Raw genomic sequence first — 14,683 nt, 5'->3', positions numbered from 1 at the left:
AATATTCTTTGCCCAGACACTCGGCATCATCAAGAAGTACTTTGATTTGTCCAGCCATCACTCTTTTTATGACTTTGCTCCAAAACAATCCTGCCATAATTCTGCTGGATTCTGTGATAGCTCCCTTCCAAACAGCAAACAGGCAACCCTTGTCCAAACAGGAATTTATTATCAAGCTTACCTAATTGATCTGTTAGCATGTATTAGTGTGTCCATCTATGTTCTTGCTTTAGTGAAACCCACTTGATCACATTTAAAATTCATGCAGAGAAAAGTTACTGACTAGCCAACTTAATCTAGAAAAAATTCTGAACTTAGTAATTTAGTCTTAGTTATTGTTGGAAATTGGCTCATTTTATGTTAGACTTCTGGAACTTTAATTATTTGTCTGGAATTTTTTTTTTAATGTTGAATGTTTCAGTTGAGGTCAAGAAGGACCACAGGAGCAAAAACCCAACTGGAAACCCTAACAGAGGAACAGCTGCTGTTAATTATAAAGGTAAATATGAAAAATCCTTCCTAAATAAAAGTAGAGGGGGGAAATTATGAAGCATTATCATCCTGGGGAGCACCCTGAGTTCCTGTATGTACGTATGTGGATGTGTATATTTGTATGAACCAGATGAAATGGTCCTTGAAACTGTTGTGCAAGAGTAGTAGTTCATACAGTATTAACTCGCTGTCATTCTTTTTGGGAAGAAAATTGTACTTGGATGATGTGAGCTAGCAACTGGACATGTTTTTGTGCATAAATCTGGCACAGCTAGGTTCCAAAGGAAATACAGAGCTGGGTTTTTTTTCCAGCTTGACAGATAGATGAGATATTAGGTTGGATCCAACCAACTTTTCTGCTGGTGAAAAAGAAAGAAAATGTACTGTTGACCACCCAAAGAGTCTATGCAGAGGATCTTGGGAACTGTGTGTACAAAGGCCATGCGGGATGGGCTGTTGTAGTATGGAGGGGAACTGAGTGAGATGGAAGGAGGAAAACTGGCTGGATCCAATTTGTGAACAGGTACCTGTGAGCCTGAAACAGTGTAACTTGTATTTAAACGACTTGATTTAAAATGTGCCCCTTAAAAAGTACTTAAATCTATTTTTATTTATTTATTTTCTTCATTTCTACTCCACCTTCCTTCACCATGGGACCCAAAGCTGCTTACAGTGTGGTCCTCTTCTCCAGCCCTATGAAGTAGCTTAGACTGAATATGTGTGTCTGACCTAAGGTCACCCAGCTAGCTTCCATGACAGAGTGGATTCGAAATGGGCTGTCCTAGATCCTAGTTTGACACTCTAACTACTATACCACACTGGCTCTCATTATTTATTATCTGTACCCTTTGGCGGGAGAAACCGGCTTGGAGTGGACTGCGGGGGAGGATGCCCCCCCATAACGGTTGTAAGCTAAAATAATTCCTCTTCTGAGCGGCTGGCCTGTGCAAGCACAGTTCCCAGTGTGTGCCTGCACGAAGACCTAGACAAACAGCAGTTACAGGTCAGCGCAACCCTGTTTTATGCCTAAAGAGCCACCACCAGCAGAATAGCTCCATAGGCTCTAACCCATTGCATGCTGTGATGCACAAACGTCAGAAAATAAAGTGTGCTTTCTCTTCAAAACCATTGTTTTAATTCATCATGTATTTGCATGATAATAATTGATTAAAACGCATAAGATAAATTGAATGAGGTTTAATTGTGTGACAGCCCTAATTTTTGATGTCACTGCTGAATAAAAATACTTTTCCAGGATTCTTCTCCGAATATAATTGAAGAAAAGCTGCTGAAGTTTTTGTCCAGTGCTCAGATTCCAGACTTCCAAGCTTCTGTTGGCAACATCATAGCAGCACTCATGAGCAGATGTGAAGCGGAGCCAGCATTTTATCCTTCCAGTTGCCTGGTGCAGCTGGTGCAGACAAAAGGCCTCTCTTACAGGTGACCGCCAATCTTTCCTAACAAAACGTAGAGAACTAAAGCCTTCAAAAATGTATTTATCTTTTAATTCTGGTGTTCCCAGGAACTTTTGAAAGATTTCTGGGAAAGAAAAAAATATTTATCAAATCGTCTAAATAGATACGGAGATTGACTGTTTATTCTGTCTCAAAGTATATGCCCAGGCTTAATGACCGTTGCCTTGGAGAAAACAGATGTACACTTGCTTCAACTATGCCTCCAGCAGTTTCCAGACATTCCTGAAGCAGTTATCTGTGCTTGTCTGAGGACTTTCCTGAGGTAATTCTAAAATAAGTTTACTTACATTTCAGTTACAGATCATTCTCATAAGAATTGCTTTTAGCTACTAAAACCGTTTCAGATTCAGAACTTGGCATTTTGTAAGGATCAGGTAGCTGATTTCTCTGTTTTAGCCGTTATTTACTTAGGGTAGGAAACATTCATAAATGAAATTGTGGAAGGTAATTTATTTTCTTGATGGGTTGCATCCACTGCAGAATTTCCATGGGTGCAGGGGACTTCTGTCTGTTAATTGTAACCTTTGTGGCTCCCCTCCCCCCGCGCTTTCTCCAGAAAGGCTCCTGATACCCTGTTTCGGGGGTCCCCTCTTTCCCAGGAGCAGGACTTCAAGGGGACATTCGGGGTTACTGGGGAGGGGGGGATTGCGTCCTGCAGGTGGAAGTCCTTGCCTCCGCTGAAACACTGTCCTGGGTCCATTCTTTTTGAAGTTTCTCAAATGCTCAGCCCTATCAAGAATACCGTTCTAACCGTTTTAGTAAGTGACAGAGTATTATGGTCCTCATAAAAATCCTGCCAGCATGTTATAAACAGGATCTTCTACACAAACAAGACAAAAGTTACGTTTTACTGTCTGTATCGTACCTTGCAGATCATCCTTGTATTTATTGAAATGTCCATTTCGGGGTTATTTTTTAAATGTCATGTTCAACAAATACCAGTGTTCCAATTTGCTTTCTTTCACAGCATTGGTGATGACAGTCTTGGAGAAACGAATATAAATTTAGATTCTGTGGCAGGTTATATTGATATCGCACACAACAGAAAAATGGAAAAGCAATCTAAAGTGATACAGAATGGCTTCAATTCTGAACCCCCAGAGGAAAACCGCTGTGATGCACGGTTAACCCAGAAATCTCATGCAGTGGATACAAGTAAATTATGCCCTGTTGGACCGCAGAAAGCAACATTACTGTATCCTTTGAAACGTGATCTTGATGGACTTACCTTTTCCCAAAGGCAAGGAATGCTGTTACTCAGAACCTTAGTCTGCCAAACCAGGGCTTTTTTTCTGGGAAAAGAGGTGCGGGATCTCTATATTATCTTATGTGCGCGCACAAAGCTTGCGCACTGCCGGAAACGTGTGATGACGTCACTTCCGGGAAGTGACACTGCTTCCCGGAAGTGATGTCTCTTCTTCTTCACTGCCACATTAAGTGGCGACTGCTAGAGGGTATTAAGGACTTAAAAATGATTAGAGAAATGTGTGGATGAAAAGTCTATTCCATATCATGAGTGGCAGTGGGTCATTTTCAGGAAACATTTTCTCTAGTGTATCTATTTTGAATTTATTGCAGAACTTTTATTTCAAGGAAAATAAGGTTTTTTTTCCATGCCCCAAATCAAATTATTAAATTAACTAGCCATGTAACCCAAAGCAACACCTTTCCAAGTCCCTGAAGTCAATGGGTTTAGAAGGCTATAACACTACTTAGGAATGCGCTCTCGCTTTCTCTTTCTCTCTCTCTCTCATATGCATGCGTGCATGTGCGCGCGCGCATACACATGGAATTAATCTTGTAACTTTAAACACTTGAAAAATGGAACATTGAGCCAAAAGGTGTTTTTATGCTACACTCAGTAATTGGGAAGATTCATCTACCCTGCTATAAGGCCATTTAAAGTCACCAGGAACTCAAAGCAGCTTACAGTCTTCTCCTCTCAGTCTCCTCCATTTTCTCAGCGCTGCTGCTGCCAAACGCTGCAGCCGGCCGCCCACGGCCTCCTCTGGCCTGCAATGCTGGGCCTGAGCGGCAGGCACAGAGGAGATCCCACACAGGTGCTCTCAGTCTCCTTCGGTCTCCAGTGAAGGAAGGTAAAGAAAGGAACAAAGAAAAGACATGGAAAGAGAAAGGGAGGGAGGGAAAGAAAGAAGGAAGCAAGGAAAGAAGGATAAAAAGGAAAAGGGAGGGAGGGAGGAAGGGAAAGGCTGGGGAAGAGACCGAGGAAGTAGGCAGCCTGGGAGAAGCTCCACCCAGGGAGGCAGCCCACGGGTCTTTGGGCACCAGAGGCGGGGCCACCATTCACATGATCTTTTTTTCAGAGGTGCTAGATCTCCGATCCAGGCAGATCTGGCTGAAAAAAGGATATTGGAATCACAGAATCATAGGGTTGGAAGGGACCTCTAGGGTCATCTAGTCCAACCCCCTGCACAGTGCAGGCAATTCACAACTACACACACCCCTGACTGCCCCAGTGACCCCTGCTTCATGCCCAGAAGATGGCAAAACATCTCCAGGATCCCTAGCCAAACTGGCCTGTGGAAAATTGCCACCTGACTCCAAGGAGGTGATCAGCACCACCCTGGGCGTGTAAGAATGGCCATAAGTACTAAGCATGGATGTAACCCATTCTGCCCTCCCCCCTCTTGATCTACCCAGGTTCACAGAATCAGCATTGTTGTAAGATGGTCATATAGCCTCTGCTTTAAAACTTCCAAAGAAGGAGAGCTCACCACCTCCCGAGGAAGCCTGTTCCACTGAGGGACCACTCTGTCAGGATGTTCTTCCTAATGTTAAGCTGAAAACTTTTGATTTAATTTCAAGCCATTGGTTCTGGTCCGAGCTTCTGGGGCAGTAGAAAGCAACTTGGTGTTATCTTCTGTATGGCAGCCCTTCAAATACTTGAAGATAGTTATCATGTCACTTTTCAGTCGTCTCATCTCCAGGCTAAACATTCCAAGCTCCCTCAACCTTTCCTCATAGGACTTGGTCTCCAGACCCCTCACCATCTTCATTGCCTTCCTCTGGACACGTTCCAGCTTGTCTATCCTTAAATTGTGGTGCCCAAAACTGGACACACAGTATTCCAGGTGAGGTCTAACCAGAGTAGAGCGATACCATCACTTCTCCTGATCTGGACACTATGCTTCTGTTGATCCAGTCCAAAACGGCATTTGCCTTTTTAGCTACCACATCACACTGCTGACTCACGTTCAGTGTATGGTCTACTAAGACCACTAGATCCTTTTCGCACATGCTACTGCCAAGCTAAGCCTCCCTCCCCATCCTCTAATGATGTTTTTGATTTTTCCTTCCTAAATGCAGAACTTTGCATTTATCTCTATTGAAATTCATTTTGTTTTAGCCCAGTTTTCCAGCCTGTCAAGATCATCCTGTATCCTTACTCTTTGACTGTATTTGCTACCCCTCCCAATTTAGTAACATCTGCAAATTTAATCAGTATTCCTTCATCCAAACCATTTATAAAAATGTTGAACAGAACAGGTCCCAGGACTGATCCCTGAGGAACTCCACTTGTCACTCTTCTCCGAGAGGATAAGGAACCATTAACTCTTTGGGTGCGATCTGTCAACCAGTTACAGACCCGCCTAATATGATCGAAACCATATTTTACGAACTTGTCAACAAGGATATTATGTAGAACCTTATCAAAAGCATAACTGAAACCAAGATAAACTATGTCTACAGGAACCCCCTGATCCAGCAAGGTGTTAACTTTCTCAAAAAAAAGAGATAACTTTAGTCTGGCTCTTAGTAATCACAGCCATCCTTTCTAAATGCTCAGGGACTGACTGATGATTTGCTCTATGTCTTTTCCGGGTATAGATGTCAAGCTGATGGGTCAATAGTTAACCTGGATCCTCCTTTTTCCCCTTCTTGAAGATGGGGACAACATTTGCCTACCTCTAATCTTCTGGCTCCTTTCCTGTTCACCAAGAATTCTCAAAAATACTGGACAGAGGCTAAGAAATTACATGTGCGAGTTCTTTTAGTACCCTTGAGTGCAATTCATCATGTCCTGAGGACTTCGTTCCTTTTAAAGAAACCAGGTGTTTACGTACTACCCCTGTGCCGATCCTAGGCTGTAACTCCCTTCCCCCATCATGTGTTCTGTTATTGCCATGTTGAGCACTATCTCCCTCACAGGAGAAGACTGAGGAAAAGTAGGAGTTGAGCAGTTCTATTTTCTCTTCATTGCCTGTTACGATTTCACTTCCCTGTCCCTGCAATGGGCCTACCATGTCCTTGCTCTTTTTCTTATTTTGAACATAAGCAAAGAACCCTTTTATGTTGTTTGTTGCATCTGTTGCTAGCCTAAGCTCAGACTGAGCTTGAGCTTTTCTAATGGTCTCCCTACAAGCATTGGCTATTTGTTTATATTCATCCTTGTTTATAAGGCCCTCCTTCCATTTCCTAAATGAGTCTTTTTTATTTATCAATTCTTTAGAAAGCTTTTTATGAAGCTTCTTTAAGGTCCTCCCATTTTTCCTTCTCGTAGGAATTGTTTGTGATTGTGCTTTCAATATTTCGCTTTTAAGAAACTCCCACGCCTCTTGAACTCCCTTCTCCTTAAGTATTTTTTTGACCATGGGCTTCTGTCCAGCATAGCTTTCAGTTTGTTAAAATTTGCTTTCCTGAAGTTGAACCTATATGTCTGACCATGTACAGTTTTTCCCTTCCCCAAGACTGTAAATTCCGAAATTACATGAAATTGAAGCTTGATTATAAAGATAAGTACCTGCATGGGACAGAGAGCTGAATGCGTTTTTTCATGGGGTTACAGTGACCCACGTAGACTAATCTTTAATGCATTATAGGACTAGATCATAATATCTTAACTGGCTGTAAGCTTACAGGCAAAGTCACAGGAAAGATTCTCTTCCCCTAAAAAGGTCAGTCAGAAGGTGGCAACATGGCTTCCTCCATACTGTCATTGGTAATTTCCCAGGGGCTCTCACCTGAGATTCATTTTTTGTGTGATTTGGTGATTTATATAAGGGAAATGCATTGCATATTGACAACAAATCCCTCTTGACCTTTGAAGTTCATCTGGAGGTGCTGATCTAATCATTTGACACCTCACTTCCCCTCTGCTGTGGAAGTACTTATAAACCAGTAATCTGTTGGTTGAGATAGATTAAAATGGGTGGCTGTGTTTGTCTGTAGCAGGGGGAAAAAGCAAGAGTCCAGTAGCACCTTTAAGACTAACAAAATTTGTGGTAGGGTAGGAGTTTTCGTGAGCCACAGCCCACTTCTTCAGATACAACTACAATGTAAGTGTGTTTCTTGAGAGTTTCCTAGGACTTGTGTGCCTTTCCTCCACAACTTTGGAAATTCTTTCCTTGGAGCTTTAATGATCAAAGCCTGTTCTTCTCAGAGACCAAATATAATTACCAAATTACATTTGGTAATTGGTAGGGGGGGTTGTTTACTCTTTTAAAACACTTTAATTTTATGTGCCTCCTTTTAAGGTAGGGTTGGATACAAGTCTTAACTCACGTTGATCCTTGACACACTTAATTTGAACCTTACACAGTAATGCCATTCTGCGTTCAGCATACAGTGAGTCCTTTCTTTTGCCTCATTTGAAAGATCTGTCAGCTGAGCAAGTAATTGTAAGTATGTTTCTTTTGTCAAAAAACATTTTGTTTCTAAGTAACATTATTCTTGCTCTGAAAGTATTTGCCAGAACTGTCCATTGAACTTTTTACTCTTAACATAGGGAAACTGAAATTTGATAACTTTCACGGAAAGCATGCTTGTGATTATCTCTATCATTGCTATACTTTTTTTTAGTAACTTGTGATTTTTTTTATTATGCAAATTCTTGCGTTGGTTCTGATAGGTGGGAGAACCATCAGAAGTTTTGCGTGTGCTTTTTTCCTCCACTCCACCTTTAATTTTTGTAACATCCAGCATGAGGAAAAGGAAAAATGCTGGTGAACCTGAAAGCTTGCGCAGTGTTTTGTATCATTTAGGCTGGTCTTAATAAAAGGTATTACCAGGACTATGTTCAAGACAGGACATGAGCATCTCATTTGAAGGTGGTTTCTTCTTTCTTCCTAGTTATTTCTCCAGTATTTGCAGTACTTATATATGAAATGCAGTGAAGAAGCTACTACAAACCTTCCTGGAATGCTTTGCCCAACTATAAACCAGGTAAGGAGAGAGCACTAAAATTTGCTTTCCAGCCATCAGTTCCATTCCAGCCACCAGTTCATTTACAGATAACCCTATATGGGTCTCAGGCAGCTCAATCCTAAGCCCCAAGTCAGTGCATCCGCTCGTGCGTTGACGTAAATGCGGCGCCACTCTGCTGCTCCCTATGGACTTGTGCAGGGGAGTCCCGCCGGTGTCTGAGTGCAGCAAAGCAAGCTGCGGCCGCTGCCAGGAGCACCCGCCTGCCGTTCCCCTGACAACCCCTCTCTCACCAGCCAATGGCCACACCGTTCCCCTGACTGGCAGGCAAGGGGCAAGCAGCGGCATAGCCAGTGGGGACACCATGATCCCCGCTGCCCATCAATAGCCCCGCCCCCGGTCAGGGAGCAGGCATTCCTGCCGAGGAGGGGGGCAAAGGTGACAGTGAAAGTCTGGATCGAACACCCACCCTCTCCCCTCTCCAGCCCCCATTTTGAATGAGGGCCAGGCAGTGGCCGCAGCTCAGTGCGCCTGCAAATCCCCACTGCCACTGTGGCTACTGCAAGAAACAGGTTCCCCCTCCCTGAAAAATGGGGCCAGAAAGCCTGCAGCACTTGGGAGCAGCCCTCAGAATCCAGAGAGGCAGATGCGGGGAGTTCTTCAATGAGTGACAGGAATGTCCATTGGAAACCACAAGAGAGGCCAGAAGGGAGTGCAAAGCGCCCACAGACTTGCAGCGGTGCTATTTGAACACATCACTGCATCACAACGATGTGAGAACGCGGGTTGGACCTCGAGAGCCACTCCCCGGGCCAGGGGTGACGCCACCCCCAGTGGACTGACAGCCTGCAGGAGCAGAGAAACTGCTCCAGGGGCCGCTATTTACCCCCTCCCTGTGTCAGATTTCCCAAGTCCATCCCTGCTTCTGCAAACAGCAAAATGGAGGGTGGTCCATCCTCCTGGAGGAGAACCCCTGGAGATCCCAAGATGTCGTTCCACATCCCAGTAGTAACTTCCACCTTCCCCTCTGCCTGGCTCATCAGACTCCAGCAGCTCAGTCTGTCAGAGAATGAAAGTCCTCAGTGGAGCCTCCCCCCCCCCACCGCCCCGCCCCGCTCTGCCAGACATTCATGGGCCACACTTCAATTCCCACCCCACTGCCTGAAGTTACATTGAGGGGAGGGAAGGGGGCAGGGAAGCTGGACACCCTGACACCTGCTCCTCCTGGCAGCAGAGCCCATCCCATCGACCCCAGCTCCAAGCCAGGAAAAATGTGTGGGGATGTGTGAGAAGACGTCCCAACGGGGAGTTGTGGGTGGCGGTAGTTATTGTCAATGTCAGGGGACCGAGCAAACAGACAGCAGTTGCTTGTTTTTCAACACGTATTTTATTAAACTGGAAAAGGTTCAGAGGTTCTCTGGAAGTATTTCCTGCCAATGTGGCCAAGCTGCGGGCTGCCTTGGTAAACTGCTCCCTGGGCAGGACCTGAATGACACTTGCAGAGGCTTACAGGGAGCTCAGACAGCCACGCCCCTTGGTCTCCCAGATGAGTGGTGATCTGCTTGCGAGGGAAACAGGTGCACGGCCAAGGCCAAGCCCAATCTGCAACGTCTGGGATGGTGTCCTTTGGTTAAGAGCTGTGGCAGCAGCTCCACAGGTGCGTCTCACAACCACATGATGCATGACCCTCTGGCGAGACAGTAATCTGCTTTGGGATGATCTTATCCCATGAGGGAGAAATGCAAGTGGCTGAGCACCCTCCGGCAACAAGGTGTTACGAACACCCAGTCAGCCCGACCACTGACCACATTTCCTCCTCTGCCAGCTTAGGGGATCTGATCAGAGCTCCCACATGGGTAGCTGCCCCCCCCATTGGCTGTGTCGTGAGTAGTTTTCTGGGCAACTGCCTCTGTGGCAGGCAGGGGCTGCTGCCATCTCCCCTTCCCCCACCGAGCCTCACTTGAAAAGGCTGGCGGTCAAGCAAGTTGAGGTGAGGGGGCAGCTGGCACAAAGCAGCGAGCCAGGTTAGCTGCCGCCCATCTCCTTCTTACCTGTCAGAGCTCCCTTGTTTCTTACCGAGCTGGAACTCCAGAGTCAGATAATCTGCAAGGGGACCTGGATGGTTATTGTTAGTTAGTCAGACATTCTGGACTTTGCCCTTCTTCCCTTGAGCGAATGCAGAGATCTCCCAGTTTTCCCAGTACATCTCCCCAGTGCACTCATGGCCCACCACTGTGAGTACCCGCTCTCCTGCCTCGCGCACAAAGTCCCCACAGAAGGAGGCTGTTGGCCAGAACCTCTGGCCTCTGCCGACTTACCTAAGTTCATGAGTGGCACAGCCGGAGGTTTTGTAGGGTGTTTGGGCAGATGATTGGCACGGGGGGAAGGGCTTACCCACCCTGGAAGTGCACGTGGATTGGTCCGCCCGGTAGTCGCCATCCTATGCCCTGTTCAAGCTGTGGGGAGAGGGCTGGGCACAGGGAGAGGGGCCCAAGTTTTCCCGTTCAATGGCTGCCTATGGGCTATGCCTGCTTTTTTCATGGCGTAACTTTCTGCTGCTGCAGGGTTTCCGAGCCTGGGGGAGCTTCGGAAGCTGACTATCTTGCGGCCCGCCCCCTGCTCCAGCACCAGCGCAGGGACTTGCACCTCACTTGCGTGTTCGTGCAGCCGCCCAGTGTGGCCGTGGGTGATGGCCCGCCTGTGGTAGCGCGCCCCCCTGCCCGCCAGCAGAAGGGAGGGTCACGCCCATGTAAGTGCACGTTGCACCCACATAAACCTTAGTCCACTTTCCACCCCCACCCCCACCCCCACTTAGGATTGGGCGGTTAGTGTAGAGGCTTTCCTCTTCTTTTCACTGAAGGGATCGAAACTGCGCATTCCTCTGCATGTTCAGGTTTCATTCCCACCATTAACATGATTGCAGAATGGGTTGAAAGTGGGTGACTTCCTTGCTTATGTTAGTCCTTCTCCCATAAGCATTTGTGTGATTTGCATGTCTAACTGTAACAAGGTCTGCACTGCATTCTGGTACTTTCACAGAATCATTACTAAAAAAGACAGACGCCATCAGCTAACTTCCAACGGCCATGCGTGTTTGAATTTAAAATGTCTTCACACGGTAAAATTGTTGAAAGTGCTAGAAATTCATAGCAGCAACTGCCCGCTGTCTTTGATCCTGTGCTGTTTTTTCTTAAATATCTGATCTCTGATGACAGTCTCAGAGTTAACCAGCAAACTATCAACTTGGCACTTTGTTGCTCCTGATCACATGGTGTCTGCAATGTTTATAGGATAGCTCATCAATCCTATAGATTGGGCATCTTGATCTCTCTACTTTTTATCATAGCTACTGAAATTTCCATTGTTATAATGAGTCTGAGTGGGCAGAAAGAAGGTGGAACTCTGAAATACGTATTTTAGAGTCCTGGTGGTAACAGCAATGTATTTCCTGTGCCTGTTTTTTCTTTCTCCCCAAAGAGTAAGGGGGATGTCGTTTAAAATGCTTCAAAATCATATTTTTAGTCCACAAAACAAGCTAACAGTAAGTAAAACAATATAATAAAGTCTTCAAATAAAACAAAAACAAAACAGGGTTGGTGGATCCTGTAATTTGTCAGTGGATGAATGCAATTTTTCCCTTTATGTCCCCCCTACTCCAACCACAATAGACTTTTGATTCCTGAGGTCATGGGATCAGTGTGGACTAATAGCTAAGTGAGGTGGTGGTGGAGGAGGAGAGTGCCCTCAAGTCATAGCTAATTTATGGCAACTCCTGGTGGGATTTTCATGGCAACAGACTAAGAGGTGGCTTGCTGTTGCCTACCTCCACAACCCTGGACTTCATTGGAGGTCTCCCATCCAAATACTAGCCAACGCCAACCCTGCTTAGCTTCAGAGGTGTGATAAGATCAGCTCACCTGGGCTATCCAGGTCAGTGAGTGGGGGGAGGGGAATTGCCCTATCCTCTTTCTTCTGTTTGCTTTCCAGGGGTTGAAAAGGCAGCTGGGGAGGTGGATCCAACCCACTAAGCATAAACACATCCACAAGATGCTATATAAGACATTCAGTAGAACAGTCACTAGTTATAACACTGTCATTTCATTTAGTCCCCAAAAGCAGTCTTGAAAAGAGAGGTCTTAATGTGTGGAAGAAAAAGACTTGGTAACAGCTTCCCAAAATCGATATGGTCAGAATAAAGGCTGGAAAATGAATATAAAAATTGTGGTCTTCTGTAAAATATTTATTTACTGTACTTAAAGCACACCTTTCTCACCAAAAGCTGATTACACAGTGTAAGCTATTTGAAGGGACATCTAATAAGCACAGTGTAGGGTGATTCAATCAATATGAGGAGACATCTAATGAGCGATGTACAGAATGTGAATATAATGAAGAAAAATGGTATTATATCAGCATAAAAGAATCACAGAATTTCAAAATACATTTCCAGTCTAAGATTGTGGCCCTAACCACATTCACACTGAAATTCTCTCCAGTCAGCTGGACTAAAACGCAAAGATGCTGAAGATTGGGCGCCATGCCTTTTCACTCTGCAGATGTGAATGTAACACTTGTTTCACTTTCAGATCATGGACTGGATGGGCCTGCTCCTAGATGCTCATTTTACAGTGGTTGTAATGCTGCCGGAAGCAAGAGGGTTGCTTTCTAGTCTGCACAAGTTTGTAAGGGCCCAGGTAAGTTTTTTTTTTCCTTTGAAATTGGAAACACGAATGTGACTTCATTGTATGGCACAAAACCCCACAATGATAGTCTTGTAGTATAGAGGTTGTATTTGTCTGTAGTGTTTGCTGTACTTCACAGGAGGTAGTTGCCTTCGTTCTTGTGAGTGATATTTAAAAGTTTGTATTGTCCTGCTATTGGTTTTTGAAAAGTCTTTTACGTTTTGATCATTTACTTCTTTTTTTAGGTTCATTTTTACTCAGAACTAAACAAGATTGAAGGAAGTCTGAAGGAATTACAGAGAATAAACCACCCAAAAGATGTGGGCTTATATTCCATTGAAGTTCTAAAACTAGTTTGAACTTGTCACATATGCTTCATAAAGCTATTTTTATGAACCTTTTCTTTGGGTGTTTGTTACTTTGTGCACAGTTTTGAGAACTCAGTTGGGGCTGCTTGTTAGCTTGATTTTTCTCTCTCTCTCTTATGTTAATGAGAACGTCTGCTACTGATGACTAATTCCCATAAATTGTATTCCCATAAATTGTTATGGTTGCAATTTTCTTAGCTCAAGCCTAGAGATGGGCACGAACCGAAATACGAACCAGAGTTCATGACAAATCAGGCTGGTTCATGGTTCGCAAACTGGCGGTTCGTTAGAGCCAATTTCTGACAAACTGCCACAAACTTTAGGCTGGTTCGTTTGGTTCATTTTTTAGTTCATCACTGCAGACATCCTGGTGCTGATCAATCAGTTTCCTAGGCAACAGGGGATGGACTTTCTGCAGACCTTCTGCTGACGTAGAAGTAGCCTTCTGCGGGCCCGGAAATGACCTTCTGGTGACCCAGAAGTGACGATTTTGCTGACCTGGATTTTCACAAACCAAATGAACCAGTTCACGAACCAGGGTAGGTTCATGAAAGTTTGTGGTTCGTGAAATGCCACGAACTGCATAGTTCGGTTTTTTTCTGGTTCGTGCCCATCTCTACTCAAGACCACACGTGCAAATTTATGTATTTAAAACATTTGTTAGCCGCCTTTCTACCATGCAGAAACCCGTGATTTGCAATATAAATAAAAACAAAGTTTAAAAACAATAGGATTGGCAGTGTCATAAAAACAAAGTAAATTAAAAACACTCCTAAATAAAAATGTCTTCAGCTGCCTCCTGAAGTTCAATAGTGAAGGGGCCAGGAGTACTTCCCTAGGTATGCTGTTCTGTAATTGTGAACTGCCACTGAAAAGTCCCTTTCTCATGTACCCACCAGATGAGCTTCTTTTCCTGATAGGACAGTCAAGAGGGCCTCTCCCTGTAATCTTAATTTCTGGACAGAAACATATGGAAGAAGATAGTGCTTCAGATACACTGGTCCCAAGCCATGTAGAGTTTTAAAGGCCAAAACTGGTGCCTTGAGTTGTGTGCAGGAGCAGATTGGTAGCCGGCACAATTGCTGTAATATAAGGGTCACATGATTGCAACAGCTGGCCCCAACTAGCAGTCTCGCCACAGTGTTATGCAGTACCTGCAGCATCCAAACGCTCTTCAAGGGTGACCCCAAGTAGAGTGCATTACAGTAGTCGTGTCTAGATGTAACTAAGGCATGGAAAACTATGGCTAGACCTGACTGAGCCAAGAACAGGCACAGCTGATGCTCCAGCCAAAGCCGGACAAAAGCACTCCATACTATAAAATACTGTAAATGCATATAAGGCAGTGATCAAAGGAAAACCACTAATCCATTCTTTAAAACAGGTTTTTAAAATTTCTGCTCACAGCACATTAATTCTATAGATTTTGGCTCGAAGCTAACATCATAGCTCTAACTGCAAGTAATCATTGCTCTCAAGCTAAAACAAAGTACACAAAATACAA

At 44.6% G+C, this 14,683-nt stretch overlaps 1 protein-coding gene across 1 annotated transcript in view; it reads left to right on the top strand.

The window, feature by feature from the left end:
• NOL11 (nucleolar protein 11) overlaps positions 1–13,213 on the top strand; it is a 35,373-nt gene extending 22,160 nt beyond the window's left edge. Inside the window, exons 11-18 of the mRNA XM_054978429.1 lie at positions 422–499; positions 1,748–1,932; positions 2,104–2,229; positions 2,935–3,162; positions 7,528–7,606; positions 8,058–8,150; positions 12,716–12,823; positions 13,057–13,213. Of these exons, the coding sequence (XP_054834404.1) occupies positions 422–499; positions 1,748–1,932; positions 2,104–2,229; positions 2,935–3,162; positions 7,528–7,606; positions 8,058–8,150; positions 12,716–12,823; positions 13,057–13,170 (1,011 nt within the window). The 3' untranslated portion in view covers positions 13,171–13,213. The remainder of the gene's footprint in view (positions 1–421; positions 500–1,747; positions 1,933–2,103; positions 2,230–2,934; positions 3,163–7,527; positions 7,607–8,057; positions 8,151–12,715; positions 12,824–13,056) is intronic.
• The last annotated feature ends 1,470 nt before the right edge of the window (positions 13,214–14,683 follow it).

This window comes from Eublepharis macularius, chromosome 4 (genome assembly GCF_028583425.1).
Source record: "Eublepharis macularius isolate TG4126 chromosome 4, MPM_Emac_v1.0, whole genome shotgun sequence".
In the NCBI taxonomy this organism is placed as follows: Eukaryota; Metazoa; Chordata; class Lepidosauria; order Squamata; family Eublepharidae; genus Eublepharis; species Eublepharis macularius.
The sequence above is the reverse complement of the archived record's forward strand: the minus strand, read 5'-3'. Positions and strand labels throughout refer to the sequence as shown.